The following is a 13,573-nucleotide window of genomic DNA, read 5'->3' as shown; positions in this document are numbered from 1 at the left end:
AGATAAATTATTAGGTCTTAATCTATTGAGTGTTTGATAGTAAGGACAAAAGATATTAAGCGCAAGATTGACATTGATTAAAAATAAATCCTCAACTTGCATAAGACAAAATATACAGTTATATAAACTTTCTGTAAGCTAAGCGAAAATGTTTAACAGTTGCCTTCAAAAAAACTTGATAAAAGGTTTTGTTCATGGTAAAAGTCATTCGGTAAGTGTTAAAGTCTGTACATGGAAATAAATTTAACCCTCTGGCAGAAGTTGTTTTTCAGGGTTGCATTTCATATGCCAGAAAATATGACCGCTCTTCGTTTGAGATGTGACATTCCAAAATAATAACATCTTTTGATATATAACGTCATGCCGTAATGACCTTTACACTTGAGAGCCATTGTAGAAACACATTTACTGCTAAATTACATGTTTTAATTTTCAGTCTTTTATTTTAAAAGAGGTATCCTACCTTATAGTTAAATTGGTCATCTGGTTGGTTGGTTCAGTATTTGTGTTTGAACTTATCCCACGGTAAAACTTTGCATTGAGTCACTTCACTACTACCAGCATACACAATTAGTGCAGAATACATTTTTTACACTTCTGAATAAAAAATAAACATTTCTTAAGATATGTTTTTCTTAAGCTTGTTATTCTAATTTATAGCTAAAAAATGACAATTTCCTAATGGCCATTTTAAACCTGACTTTGGAATGCCTAAAAACATTTCAGAACTTCACAAAATCCCACTTCTGGTCTCCATCATGTCCATTGATTTGTGTACATTCCATTCAGTGTCATCATGTGCAGGGATGATTCCAGGTGTTTTCAAATGGGTCCCTTGAAAATCAAATTGGGATTTTTTTATGCATAAATCTAAGACAAAATCATATCATTTTTCTGTAAAAATGGAAAATGAATATTAAGTTTAACCTCTACACTGATTTCAGAAGTTGCAACATTTTGAATAATTATGGATGTGCTACTTATTATGAGATATCTAATTATTTATATAATATATCATATAGATTATTAAATTAAATAGCAAAATGGCTTGCCATTTAAACCAATGAAAAAAATCAACCATTTGGTATTTCAAAAATGAAAGTTGCCGCATCCGTGTTCATCCTCAACCTTTATATATGTTATGTATTATCATCCAATACAACTTACATTTCAATATTATGAATGAACACAATTGTCTAAAATTTACCTAAAATGCCAAAATTGTGAAGATTTCAGTTATTTAGCATGACTTTTATAATGCTAGTAGCTGATATATATATGCATTGTATTGTCAAAAACTGCCTATATTTATATATCTACTTTTAAATAAATAGCTAAAAGATAACAATCTCTCAATTTTGTAAAACTGCTATATTTTGGGGCTAAAAAGGGGTCTTTTCATAAATAAAAAAAAGAATATTTGAAATTGACTTAAAACGATTTATGCATGCACCGAAAAGTAATTTTCAAAAGTTGATGGTATCCTAAAGAAGAAGAAAGCATCATTTTCATAACTTTTTAAACAGTTCCATAATAAACGATGACATATCGTATTTCATGAATGGTCTAATCATCAACATTGTTTTCAAAAACGCTCAAACTTTTGTCTTTTGATGAAATAGAGCAAAATATATAATAATTTATTTTCATCAAAATTATATAACCATGCAGCTCTTCTGGGCGATCAGCTTTATGAGATCGGCGCTAATTAAAATGGATTCATCAATATTATATCAAAATTTGAATTTGCTCTTAGCCGAGGTCTGCTTTCACACCAATTTTGGCAAACATGTTTTTGATCAACCTGCTGGGCGATCTGCTTTTAGGAGATCAAATAATCCCATAACATTTTAATCAATTGAATCCGACTGCTAAAATTGTTTACCATATGTCGACATAATCAAATCGTCCACTAAAGTCAAAATATAGGACACTTCATAAACATCTATACTTTGCCTATATTTTTCAACCTATAACGAATTAAGTCCTGAATTTTTCCGGAAATACCGATTTTTATTTTATTTTCATGAATTGGGAATTTATATTCACATATTCATATCTTTTTGGGGGCCGCTGGTTGATTTTAGGGCCGCCAAAGCGGCCCTAAACTATATAGTGGAATCATCCCTGATGTGGCAGACAAAACAGGTGAAGCAAATCATATGTTTTATGAATTTCAAAATGGCAAGCAACTTACGTGTGAAAATAGGCCCATTCAAAATGAAAGGAAAACAATATGAAAAAACAATGTGCATGCTGTAATTTTATAAGGGAATATAGATTAGTTTAATAAAAAACAATTTACGTTTATTTTTCATAGAAAAAAAAGGGATTCATTATAAAAAGATTTATATTCTGACCATCATAAATGTAGGTAAATATTCATACAAAATCCCATTGATGTTGAATGTCATGGCTAAAGATGAGGTTTCCTGTTAAATAAAACCAAAAATTATTGCAAATTATTTTAAAGCAATATCACGCAAACAAATAATATAAATGCCTTAGACTGAAAAAATCACCTAATTGATAATAGAGCAGTTTGATTTGGTAAAATGATTCAATACATCACATAATTTTGATGCCATTGGAATTTGAATGTAAACAAACAAGGTCAGCAGGTTCAGTATAGAATAGCATTGTACATTGAGTGACTGAGAAACAATTATGAGTAACCAAGCTTGACAATACATGGTAATAAAAAATCATAGCTAAGTCTTCAGAAAAAAATGTCCATAGGTGAACAACTTACCAACATAGCTGGATACAACAATGATGAGAAGCTAGCATAAATTAAAACATGGACATATATGTGTCCCTCTATCACAGTTGGTGTGGACACATGTGTCCCTCTTGTAGCAAGAGGGTTAAACCATTCACCATGGTCACAACAAGCCTTTTTTCAAGGATATGTATATTATACAAATCTTTGTTCACATCACAATTAATATTTATGGTTCACTTCTATTTCTACTACAGTTTGAAATGAACTGGGACTCTTATGCTACCTGAACTGGAATCCGATATGCCAATCAGTTACATGTTATCACGATTAATCGATAAGCCATAATATGAGGCAGATGCTACCTGTGAAAGGGGATGAAGTCCATATCAATTACATTTTTTAATTCTTTATACATATTTTTTTTTTTTTTTAAAAACCCGAAATCCCGTAACAATTATGGTTTTTGTTCTTCTGTTAATCATAGTCTAATGGCAAACGAGACATTAAAAAAGAAAGAAAGAGATTTTTGCACAAATGCAGGAAAAAAAAAAGTTAGAAAAAAAATTTAAAAGATTTTGAGTTCATTAGTACTGTACATGTACATGATGTAGTACATTGGAAATTGTATTATTTATTTTTTTATTTTATTGATTTTTCTACTGTAATACATGTTATATAGTGACTTCGTCTCCTTATTAAAATACCTTATTTTTGTGTCTGTCCCAAGTTTGGAGTCTCTGGCCATTGTTCTATAGTCTTTTGTGGTTTTAGACTACGGCAAAAACATTTATTGGTATCAGGTGGTAATTGTCGTTGTCATATTTTTCTCATTTCAGATTTCAGAAATAAAAAAGAAAATATCTTCAAATATTTTTTATATTCGTTAAAAAAAAAAAGGGGGGGGGGTTCATTCCCAACAGCATAGTGTTTTGCACAAAAGCAAAAAGTTTAATACAAATTCAAATCATATAACCAATTTTAAGTTCTTTGAGTTTGACCACTATTATTCTGTGTCAGAAACCTGTTATGTCATGTACATGTATGTGTCAAATATTAAATTAAAATACAAATTCTGACCTGTATCAAATGTGAATATTGTGTCCATTTTTCCCCAATTGTTCAGGGGACATCTTTGGTTGTATCCAGCTGTGCTCACTGAAGCGTTTTATTTTAATTTAGTTTATTTATATGTTGAAGAGTTGAGTATGACATCCATTTTCACTGAATGAGTACACATTTTTGTTTAAAAGAGGCCAGCTAAAGTCTGCCTCCGGGTGCAAGATTTTCTTGCTGCGTTGAAGACCCATTGGTGGCCTTGGGTCGTTTTTATTACTTTTTGGTCAGGTTGTTGTCTCGTTGATATATTACCCATTTTCATTCTGAAAATCTCTATTTTTTTTTACTTCATTGTATATCATTAACTTAGATTGGTAGCCCAAAACTTTAAGTGTTATTTTTTTCTTTTCAAAATAAAGCCTAGCATGTAATGATTTTACTGAATAAATTTTATTTCCTTTATTTTTTTCAGACAATACTACAACTTTGTACCAGGCAGTTAAGAACATGCAGGAATCCATATCAGATACTGAACAAAGGGAAAAAGTTTACATATAAAGTATGTAATTATTCAGGCAGTTAATTTATTTTGTTAGATATGCTGAGAGCAGAGAGTATGTATGTTCAATGTACAATTTATAAAGAGATGTACAAGTGAACATGCCAGTGAAAAAAATGTATGATCTCCCTGTAACCTTCGTAGCTATTCTGACCTAGTCTCACATTCAATTGTTTATCTCTACATATTTGTTTTTATGTGATTCTGAAAAAATAGGTTCATGAGCAATGATGAACTGAAGCTGAGTTGTATGGTGCTTTAGTTTGCCCTAAAACAACAATGGTTTTTGGTTGGTTTCCAGTTGATCAATTAGACAGAAATTGAAATATATGCTCATTATTACTAAATACTGCTGAAGGTTGCGAGGGGTCAAAATAAATGACAATAGAATTTTTAATACTTTGGCGAAATGTATTGTATAACATTTTTATTTAAAAGATATAACTTAAAAGGGTGCTGCAAAATCATCAGAATTTGAACAAATGATAGATGGAAAAATCTATTTTGGTGTGAATAGAAGAAATCTAAATAAATTATGAGAACATAGCTATTATTATTTGCTTTTATCAGATAAATTAACAAAAAAAGGTCACAGAAATTGTTTTCTTGTTACAAACAAATTATGTTTTTTTTTAATTCCAATTCATCTAAAAGTAGATTTTCTGAGTTATCTCCCTTAAATTGCTGAGTTTGAAAGGATAGAATCAATTGTGTTTTGCTTTTTGCAACCCAGTATGACAGAAGACAGTTAGTGTACCTTAGGATGGTTATTTTCGGGACAATAGCAAAAATGCTAAGACATTTAAGATGAGCTCAATATAATGATTTCACTTATTTTTACATGGAGCATTTTTTTATCCGACTTTTTTTCTTTTTTAATTCTGTAGTAGATTGTAACTACATAAAAGATGGCTGTTATGATTTTTGAAATAATGATCCCAACAGAAGTCAAATTATAATATTTTTAATTTTCTTACATGGATTTATTTTTTGATGTTGGAATCACTTGAGACTACATTCACAATAAACTTAAATAACTTTTTTATTTTACACAATTGAACTAATTATAAAACCCGGCATGAACTCAGATGTGTAATCATATGTCATGTTGAAAAGTTAATAATTTTTATTCAACAGTTAAATCTACCGATATCAAGACTTATACAACCATTAAGACAGACTACTACTATATCCAAAACAAATCCAGAAATTCCATTACGTGCTCAGAAGATAGTTGGAGGATGGTTGGTAGGCTGTGCCGGCATGTGTTTTGGTGCTGTTATATTGGGTGGTGTGACAAGGTTTGTTCCTTTAATACTTCATTTAAAATAAAATTGCTGATGCATCTTTATTTTAATTTTAATGATAGTCATTTTTATCCATGTACTATTATTTTTCTCTGAATTTGTGAAACATCAGAACAAGCTCTCCATGAATGATATGATAAAAAATAAACCGCATATTTGCTTTGTCCCAAGTCAGGATCCTTTGGCCTTTGTTAGTCTTGTATCATATTTTGATTTTAGTTTCTTGTGTATAATTCAGAGTTTAGTATGACGTCCATTTTCATGATTGTCACTGAACTGGTATACATATTTGTGTCCAGCTGAAGGACACCTCTGTGTGCTGGAGTTTCTCGCTGCATTCAAGACCAATTGGTGACCTTCAGCTGTTGTCTGCTCTATGGTCGGGTTAACGTTGTTGTCTCCTTGACACATTCCCATTTCCATTCTCAATTTTACAATAATTTCTGAATTATCAGTACTTGATACTTTTCATTATTACTTGTAGATTAACAGAATCTGGGTTATCAATGGTTGATTGGCGCCTGTTAAAGGACATGAAACCACCACAAAATCTTCAAGAATGGGAGGAAGAATTTGAAAAATATAAACAGTTTCCAGAATATAAATAGTAAGATTCTGATATATTGAGCAACCACACATTGTCTCATAATTATATATATATAATATTACACGAAATGTATTTATAGGAAGGGTTTGAAACTGTTAGTAAGGTTAGCTAATCATTACCATGATCTCTATCAAGTTTATGTTCAGGGTAAATATTGATAAATTAATAACACTCTTTGATTACAACATTCATACTGCAATGCTAAAAGATTTTTTGTTAGTAAACCAATACATACAAAAACTATGGCATTGGATGATCATTTAAGAAAAATGTTCTTGATTTGATAACAGGAAAAAATTGGAAGCAAACATAAAATTTAATTGCTATAAAAAACATGTATCAAGGAACTGCCTTTTTTTAAAGAAAAATCTTAAGGGTAAGTGCATTTCTTAATAAACCTTTTTTCTCTTTTACAGTGTAAATGCACAGCATGAAATGAGCTTATCAGATTTTAAGTTTATTTTTTACATGGAATATGGCCATCGAATGTGGGGTAGACTAATAGGATTGGCATTTCTTTTACCTGGTGCATATTTTCTAAAGAAGGGATGGATTTCCAAAGGAATGAAGCCACGTATGTTAGCATTAACAGCACTGCTGGGATTTCAGGTATGTGGTTTTTGTACCATGGATTCAAAAAAAATGTACACGATTTCTTTCATTTTAGGAGGACTTGAAAGCTAATGTTTATTTAAACACCAGAAGTCATAACATAAACAAACTTGTATTATAGGTTTCACAGCTTTTATTTCATGAAATGACTTACTGTCTAATGTGAAGACACTTGCACATATCCATATAACATAGTTTATAGTAAAGCACAAATTGACTTCTGAAAAATTATTTTCTACATATTTGAATTAGAGTTTGAATTTTTAGATCAAAATAGTTTTTTTTTGTACAAATATTTTTATACGATTGCAGATTAATCACATTTAATTTGTAATATCAAATGTTTTCAGCGCTTATTTATGGAATCCTGAATAAGATTCTTGCTATACGGTCTTATCGCAACTTAAGCCTCGGCCCCTATTGATTTTACTGACCGTTTATAGATCGATTTGGGGTCAGTAGCAAACCATTTAACTTATAATATCAGAAAAAGTTACAGATTGCGTTTAAGTTTCTATATGCTGCACATGCAATACCCTCAGATTGCTTGTTATACCTGTTATACTTGTTGTATACTGAGAAATGTTTGGTATAATGATTTATATAATCTAGGGATTTCTTGGATGGTATATGGTAAAAAGTGGTTTAGAAGAAAAACAGAAAGAAACAGATATTCCAAGAGTTAGCCAATATAGATTAGCATCTCACCTTGGTTCTGCGTTTATTTTATATACATTATTTCTGTGGTCTGGCTTTACTCATCTTCTTCCTTATAATAAAGTAAGTTGAATGTAAATCATTGTTATAATTTTATATTTGATATATATGATATGGAAGAAACTACTTCATGTTGACCATTAAAAAGGCAGTACATTATTTTGTAACTAGACTATATAATTGAAGTGAGGGCATTAAGCATAGAACATGTGGGATAAAATGTTACTAAGGGCTTTGCAGAAAGAGAACATCTTTATATGACACATAACATGAAAGGTTTGAACCTTATTAAAAAGGCATAGAATATTTAACTTTTGGAAATTTGATCTTTGGTATATATAACAAATGTTTACTATGGCATTAACATTAAACTCTTGACTGATATAACACATTGAAATTGACAGTAAAATAAGGCATTTGTATATTGACACTTGAAATTGAAAAAAAATGTATTAAGCAGTTTTGACTTTGAACACATGTAAGATTACTGCAAAGCAGACATGACACTTTAATTACAGGTACTATAAGATAAAAAGATTGAACATTTAATACTAACGCTTAATATTAAAAAGGCGGAGGGAGTAACTTAAAACAGGTTGAACAAATCTAATAACCACTTTAGTGTAGCAGAAATGTAACATCTGTGAAATACATAAGGTAGTTTTATGTAAACACTGATTAATTTTTGGGTAAACTATTAAAGATTTTATATTAACTTTGAATGAGAATTAAACTTTTATTTTAGATTGAGTTTACTAAAGAGATGAGAAGAATCAAAGGAATGGCTCATGGAATGAAAGCTTTGATATTTATAACAGCTATTTCAGGTACAATATTAGTCCTTTAATATGTATGGAAAGCATGTATTTTTCTTCTTCAGGATAAGTTCTGAAATCAAACATCAATTTCTATGTGAGTTTAGCTGTATACTCTGATCAGTACAGTATAACTTGTAGTCCTAATTGGATATAGAAAACAAATTTGACTTTAGATACAAAATAAACTATTTATTTATTGATTAATTCTGAAGAAATATGATCAAAAGAGGATTTAAAATGTGTGGTTGCTTTTGCTAATGTACAGCAATCAATTTTCAACACAATTGTTGGATTTGGTTTCTTTATTTTTTTTCAAATTACATATGATAGGGACATAAACTAAGAATATCACATATTGAGGTATACCAATGAAAATTAGATACTAAAGGACAATATCTATTTCGGCAATATATTGATAACTACATCAATAATTATGTACACATTTACACATATCTTTTCACAGGAGCTTTTGTAGCTGGGTTGGATGCTGGTTTAACATACAATTCATGGCCTAAAATGGCCGACAGATGGATTCCAACAGATATGTGGACAATTGACCCAAAATGGAAAAATATTTTTGAGAATCCTACCTTTGTACAATTCAACCACAGACATTTGGTATGAATACTTATTAAATAAATTTGAGTCATAGATATATGCAGCAATAATTTAGTATGTTTGCAGAATTTATACCACAGGATTTAATTGTTTAGAAAAATATCACTTTTGAAAATCATCTCATCAGTTATCATAATACAGATTTAAAGACCCTTTTGGTGACCTTCTGCTGTTGTCTGCTCTATGGTCAGGTTGTTGTCTCTTTGGCACATTACCCATTTCCATTCTCAATTTTATTAAGTATTTGGGACCTGCATGAATAGTAGCCTTTGCACAACTTCGTTAAATTTCTGAGCAGGTTGATACAGGCATAGGAAAACCTGACCATTTTCATTTTGCTCTATGCTTTAATAATTTCAAGGAGATCTTTTTTTAAATTATTGGTTTTCCTGTGTCACAAAAAAAAATATGGACAGACCTTTGAATTTAGTTAATGAGGTAAACATTGTTTTAATTAACCTCTAAAACTTCTCGTTCTCTTGAAATCTTGTCAAAGTTCAAATTTAATTGTCAAGAGCAATAATGAATTTAAAAATATAAGTTTATTAGTTGTTGTTATATTTGTAATATGTTTTGTATATAGGCAGAGAGTACAGTGCTGTTGATAGTAGGATTTTGGTGGATGTGTCGTAAAGCTCCCCTTCCACCCAGAGCAAGAATGGCAGTCAATGCATTACTTGCTATGAGTATTATACAGGTATTGTAATTGTGTTAATTGATAAATAGTAAAAAAATATTGTTCCTTTGTGGATGTATTTTGTTGATTTATGAGAAGTTTTACATTTTCATTGACAAAATTATAATATTCATGTCATTAATAAAACACATATCTTGAAGAATAAATTATTGTATTTTTATCTGTAGCTCTCCATATAGGCGATTAGGATTAACACTATAATGGCATGATTGTTATACGCACAGAGCTTAGAAATGCCTCTATTAATGAGCAGGTTGTTTAAACATATGGTTGAAATAAGAATGTACATCTTTCAATGAAAATAAGACAGGTGTTTTATACACATTAAGAATGCTGACAACAACTCTAATTGACAATGTGATACTCAAATATTTCATTATGATTTCTACAAATTCATTGACTATTTATAAAAACTAATGCCAACACCTGGTTTGAGGATTTTTAGTGGACTTTTAACAATGAGGGGATTATTTTGATGGGAGGATGTAAATTCTAAGCAAACTGATCAGAAAGATATATTTATTTTACTGAAATATGCTGAAACTGTGAGACATCCATATTTCTCACCATAACTGATGCAAAATACTACTTTTCTCAAAATTGTGAAAAAGGGAGCATTTATTATAATTTATGCCTGGCTATGCCATTGACCACTGTATCTTGTCTTTAGCTGCCTTCAACACACATTAGACTTGTCAATATTAGTGCATTTGACTTCTCACAACTCAAAATATTAAATACATTTAAGTATTAGGCAATATTACCATGCTTCAATTATTTTGTAGGCATCTTTGGGAATTACAACATTATTAACATATGTACCAACACCAGTGGCTGCTACTCATCAATCTGGATCTCTGGTTCTACTGAGTATCGCTGTGTGGTTGACACACGAATTAAGGAGGATACCAAAGTAAATAAGAACACCAAGAACTTAGATCTCAAGAATTGAGAAGAATAAAAAAACAGCTGGGAATCTCTCCAAGGGAACATTCTATGTTTGATTGAAATTTTAAAAAGAAACATAAATGTAGGCGTTGCTTTTCTAATTTCCGCAGAAAGATTGTTGTAGAGACTGATAAAAAACATTTCTTTGAGGAAACATGTTACTATTAATGTGTATAAGTTATCCTTGATAGTACAGCCTGCAATATTTTTATGATTAGTTTTCATTGTTACATTTATTGATACTTTATATATGTTTTTGTTTTGCACATGTTTGTTTTAATTTTCTATAAAGCTTACAACACCTATTTGGACCAAACTGACCATGCTTGACCTAAATCTGTTAATCAAAATATAGATCAACAAGCTTTAGGTCACCATAATAAAAGAGGATTTATGCTTTTACATTCAAGCTCAACAATAATTTTCTTCGCTTACAAATGCTTTTTTGTTCTAATGTTAACAACTTTGATGTCTGAATTATATCCTATTAAAGTTTGTAGTTGTTATATGAATTACCAATGTATTAGCATCTGTGATATCTTTTCATAACTTATGTTCCATGCTTACTAAATGTACTTTTCTTTTTATATCAAATTGTTTTTTTGAAAACTTGCTTTATTAGTAGTTTGTTATTTAAAAATGTTTTCAATGCTATGTTTATGTGTAGCAAATGCAATGTTTTCACTATCTACTATTCAACTATGTTAGTACTTTAAGTAAGGGAAACTTATTTTCATGGAGTTAACAGTTGTTTAAAAGTTCTAAAATCATGTCAGATTATTTGTTATGTGCAAAATCTAGAATTATAAATTCAATCATTTTTTTTAACAAAATATTAAAAACTGAAATCCACAAATAGAACTTTCATACTAGTAAGAGCACATTACCTTTTGTTGTATTACATGTACATTGTTTAAAGGAAGTTGGTAAAAAACAAAGTTCAGTGAACTTTTTATGAAAGTGACTTATTTTGAAATAAACAAGTTGGATTATATGATTTTTTGTTTTATGTTAGCCTGTAATTCAGTTGGGGGAGTGTTGTCAATATCTGCCTCATAAATAAGTGCTGATTCCCAAAGGACTTTTATCACGTTTAATGATGTTTCAGATATATAAGGAAATTTCAGGATTGAAATTATAACTTCTTTTTATACAAATGCAAAATGTTTTTGGTTGATGGTGATGTCGTCCCTTCAAAGACATTTGGTTTCATGACAATAACTTGAGCATAAGTTTGGATCTCTATGAAATTGTACAACTAGGTTTCGTACTACAAAATGAAGTTTGGGACAGATTTGGAAGAAAAAGCATTTTTCTTGTTTTCGGACAAAAAATTTTGAATAAATGTATGGATCTCAATGAAATTGTACCACACAGTTACATACTTCAAGAGACCTCAATGAATGAGTGGTCTATGTAGACGAACTACTGTGTCACTAGCCTGTTTACTCTTAGGTTGTGAGTTTGAATACCTTACATGGCAGGTGCACTCGACTTCAATCTTAATTGACTATGATTGTCACTTTTCCTAACGTTGGCTGTGGTTCCTCAGGGCATCCTTGCTTCCCCACCAATGAAAACTAACTGCCATGAAATAGCACAATAGTGTTGAAAGTGGTGTTAAACAATCAATCAATCAATCACCCATCCATATCTCAAATTGATATTGGCTTTTAAGGTTCAAATATTTAGAAATTAGGGGCCAGAACATGATTTAATCTTGTAATGTTTGAGATATTAGACTATAATAACAATAGATAAATGTCAAATTTCAATTTTTTCAAGTTCTTAGACCACAATAATCAGTGTCAGAAACCTATGCTATTTCAAATCTTTAATCAAAATCCAAGTTCAGAACTGTACTAAGCTTAAATGTTGCCTCAGCTGTTCATGTTGGACCTTTGAGGTCATATCAAGCTGTGACCTGCAAAGAAGTTCATTACCTTTAAGATTTAAACATAGTGGTCATGAACAAATCTAGAGAAAAATGATCATATAAGGAGCTGTAGTTGTTTGGGCATTCTTTTTCCTTTTCTTTGATATTTGGCACGATTTTTCATTGGCAATATTAGTACTGCTGCTTAATTTATTGTTCAATTTTGTAGGTACAAATGCAAGTGGTTTGTGGGGGGCTAGTTATAATCAGTCTGAATTTTGAATATCATTTATATAGCACTGTTTTTCTGTCTATATCATTAGTCTCAACTCAACAAGCTACAATGTCACAGAATCATGGGTTCAACTCAGATGAGTCAGATTTTTTTCTCTCAATAAGTTGAATAAGAAGCTGAACTGATTAAATCTTTTTATCATTCCTGTCTTTATTAAATGAGATTTGCTCAGAAATTGAATAACAAAGACCCAAATATGAATTAGTTCAACTGCATTTAACCAACTTGTTTTCCTCAAAATGTGGAACTTGAGGGTAAAATAACTTGGAATCTCTATTTTGTGAATGAGATATAATAGATGAACTGTGGATATGTGTTTAGAATCCAATGGCAGTTATTACATGCCTATCAGGATAAGAACATTATGATGTAAAAATGCAAGTTCAAAATGTAAGTCTACACATTATTTCAGCTTTAAAACAACCAGTCTTTATCTTACTCCTAAATGCTACAAATACATGTACTAATTAAGAATGTGGTTTGACTTAGCTAGGGATCTTTGGTAACCTTACCTTTACAAGCCTGGAACACCTGAAATATTATACAACATGTACTAACTTTTTTCCTTGTTTAGGGAAGGGTTGAAATTATTAAAGAAACAAAACTGGAATTACTCTGTTAGTAATACAGATATATTCTGCTATCAATATCAGTCTTGGAGAATTAAAAATGTTCAATTATAACATGAACAACTGCATATGCTAAACATGTATCTCCCTGTTCTGTTAAAAACTTTAA

At 30.4% G+C, this 13,573-nt stretch overlaps 1 protein-coding gene across 1 annotated transcript; it reads left to right on the top strand.

The window, feature by feature from the left end:
* Positions 1 to 43: 43 nt before the first annotated feature.
* LOC134716008 (cytochrome c oxidase assembly protein COX15 homolog) lies at positions 44 to 11,658 on the top strand. The gene is made up of 10 exons (XM_063578666.1): positions 44 to 211; positions 4,254 to 4,340; positions 5,478 to 5,641; positions 6,132 to 6,254; positions 6,671 to 6,863; positions 7,479 to 7,646; positions 8,329 to 8,410; positions 8,865 to 9,019; positions 9,603 to 9,716; positions 10,502 to 11,658. Exons 1-10 carry the CDS (start codon positions 149 to 151, stop codon positions 10,631 to 10,633), a joined length of 1,281 nt encoding a protein of 426 aa, XP_063434736.1. The 5' UTR covers positions 44 to 148; the 3' UTR covers positions 10,634 to 11,658.
* Positions 11,659 to 13,573: the final 1,915 nt, after the last annotated feature.

This window comes from Mytilus trossulus, chromosome 4, assembly GCF_036588685.1.
Source record: "Mytilus trossulus isolate FHL-02 chromosome 4, PNRI_Mtr1.1.1.hap1, whole genome shotgun sequence".
In the NCBI taxonomy this organism is placed as follows: domain Eukaryota; kingdom Metazoa; phylum Mollusca; class Bivalvia; order Mytilida; family Mytilidae; genus Mytilus; species Mytilus trossulus.
Note: the sequence above shows the minus strand (reverse complement) of the source record. Positions and strands in the feature narration are given on the sequence as shown.

Excerpts from the sequence above, each read along its gene's own strand:
- LOC134716008 (XM_063578666.1), top strand. The coding sequence starts at position 149 with ATGTTTAACAGTTGCCTTCAAAAAAACTTGATAAAAGGTTTTGTTCAT. Across the intron at positions 4,341-5,477 it reads GGAAAAAGTTTACATATAAA|TTAAATCTACCGATATCAAG; the intron begins GTATGTAATTAT and ends TTTATTCAACAG. Across the intron at positions 8,411-8,864 it reads ATTTATAACAGCTATTTCAG|GAGCTTTTGTAGCTGGGTTG; the intron begins GTACAATATTAG and ends ATCTTTTCACAG.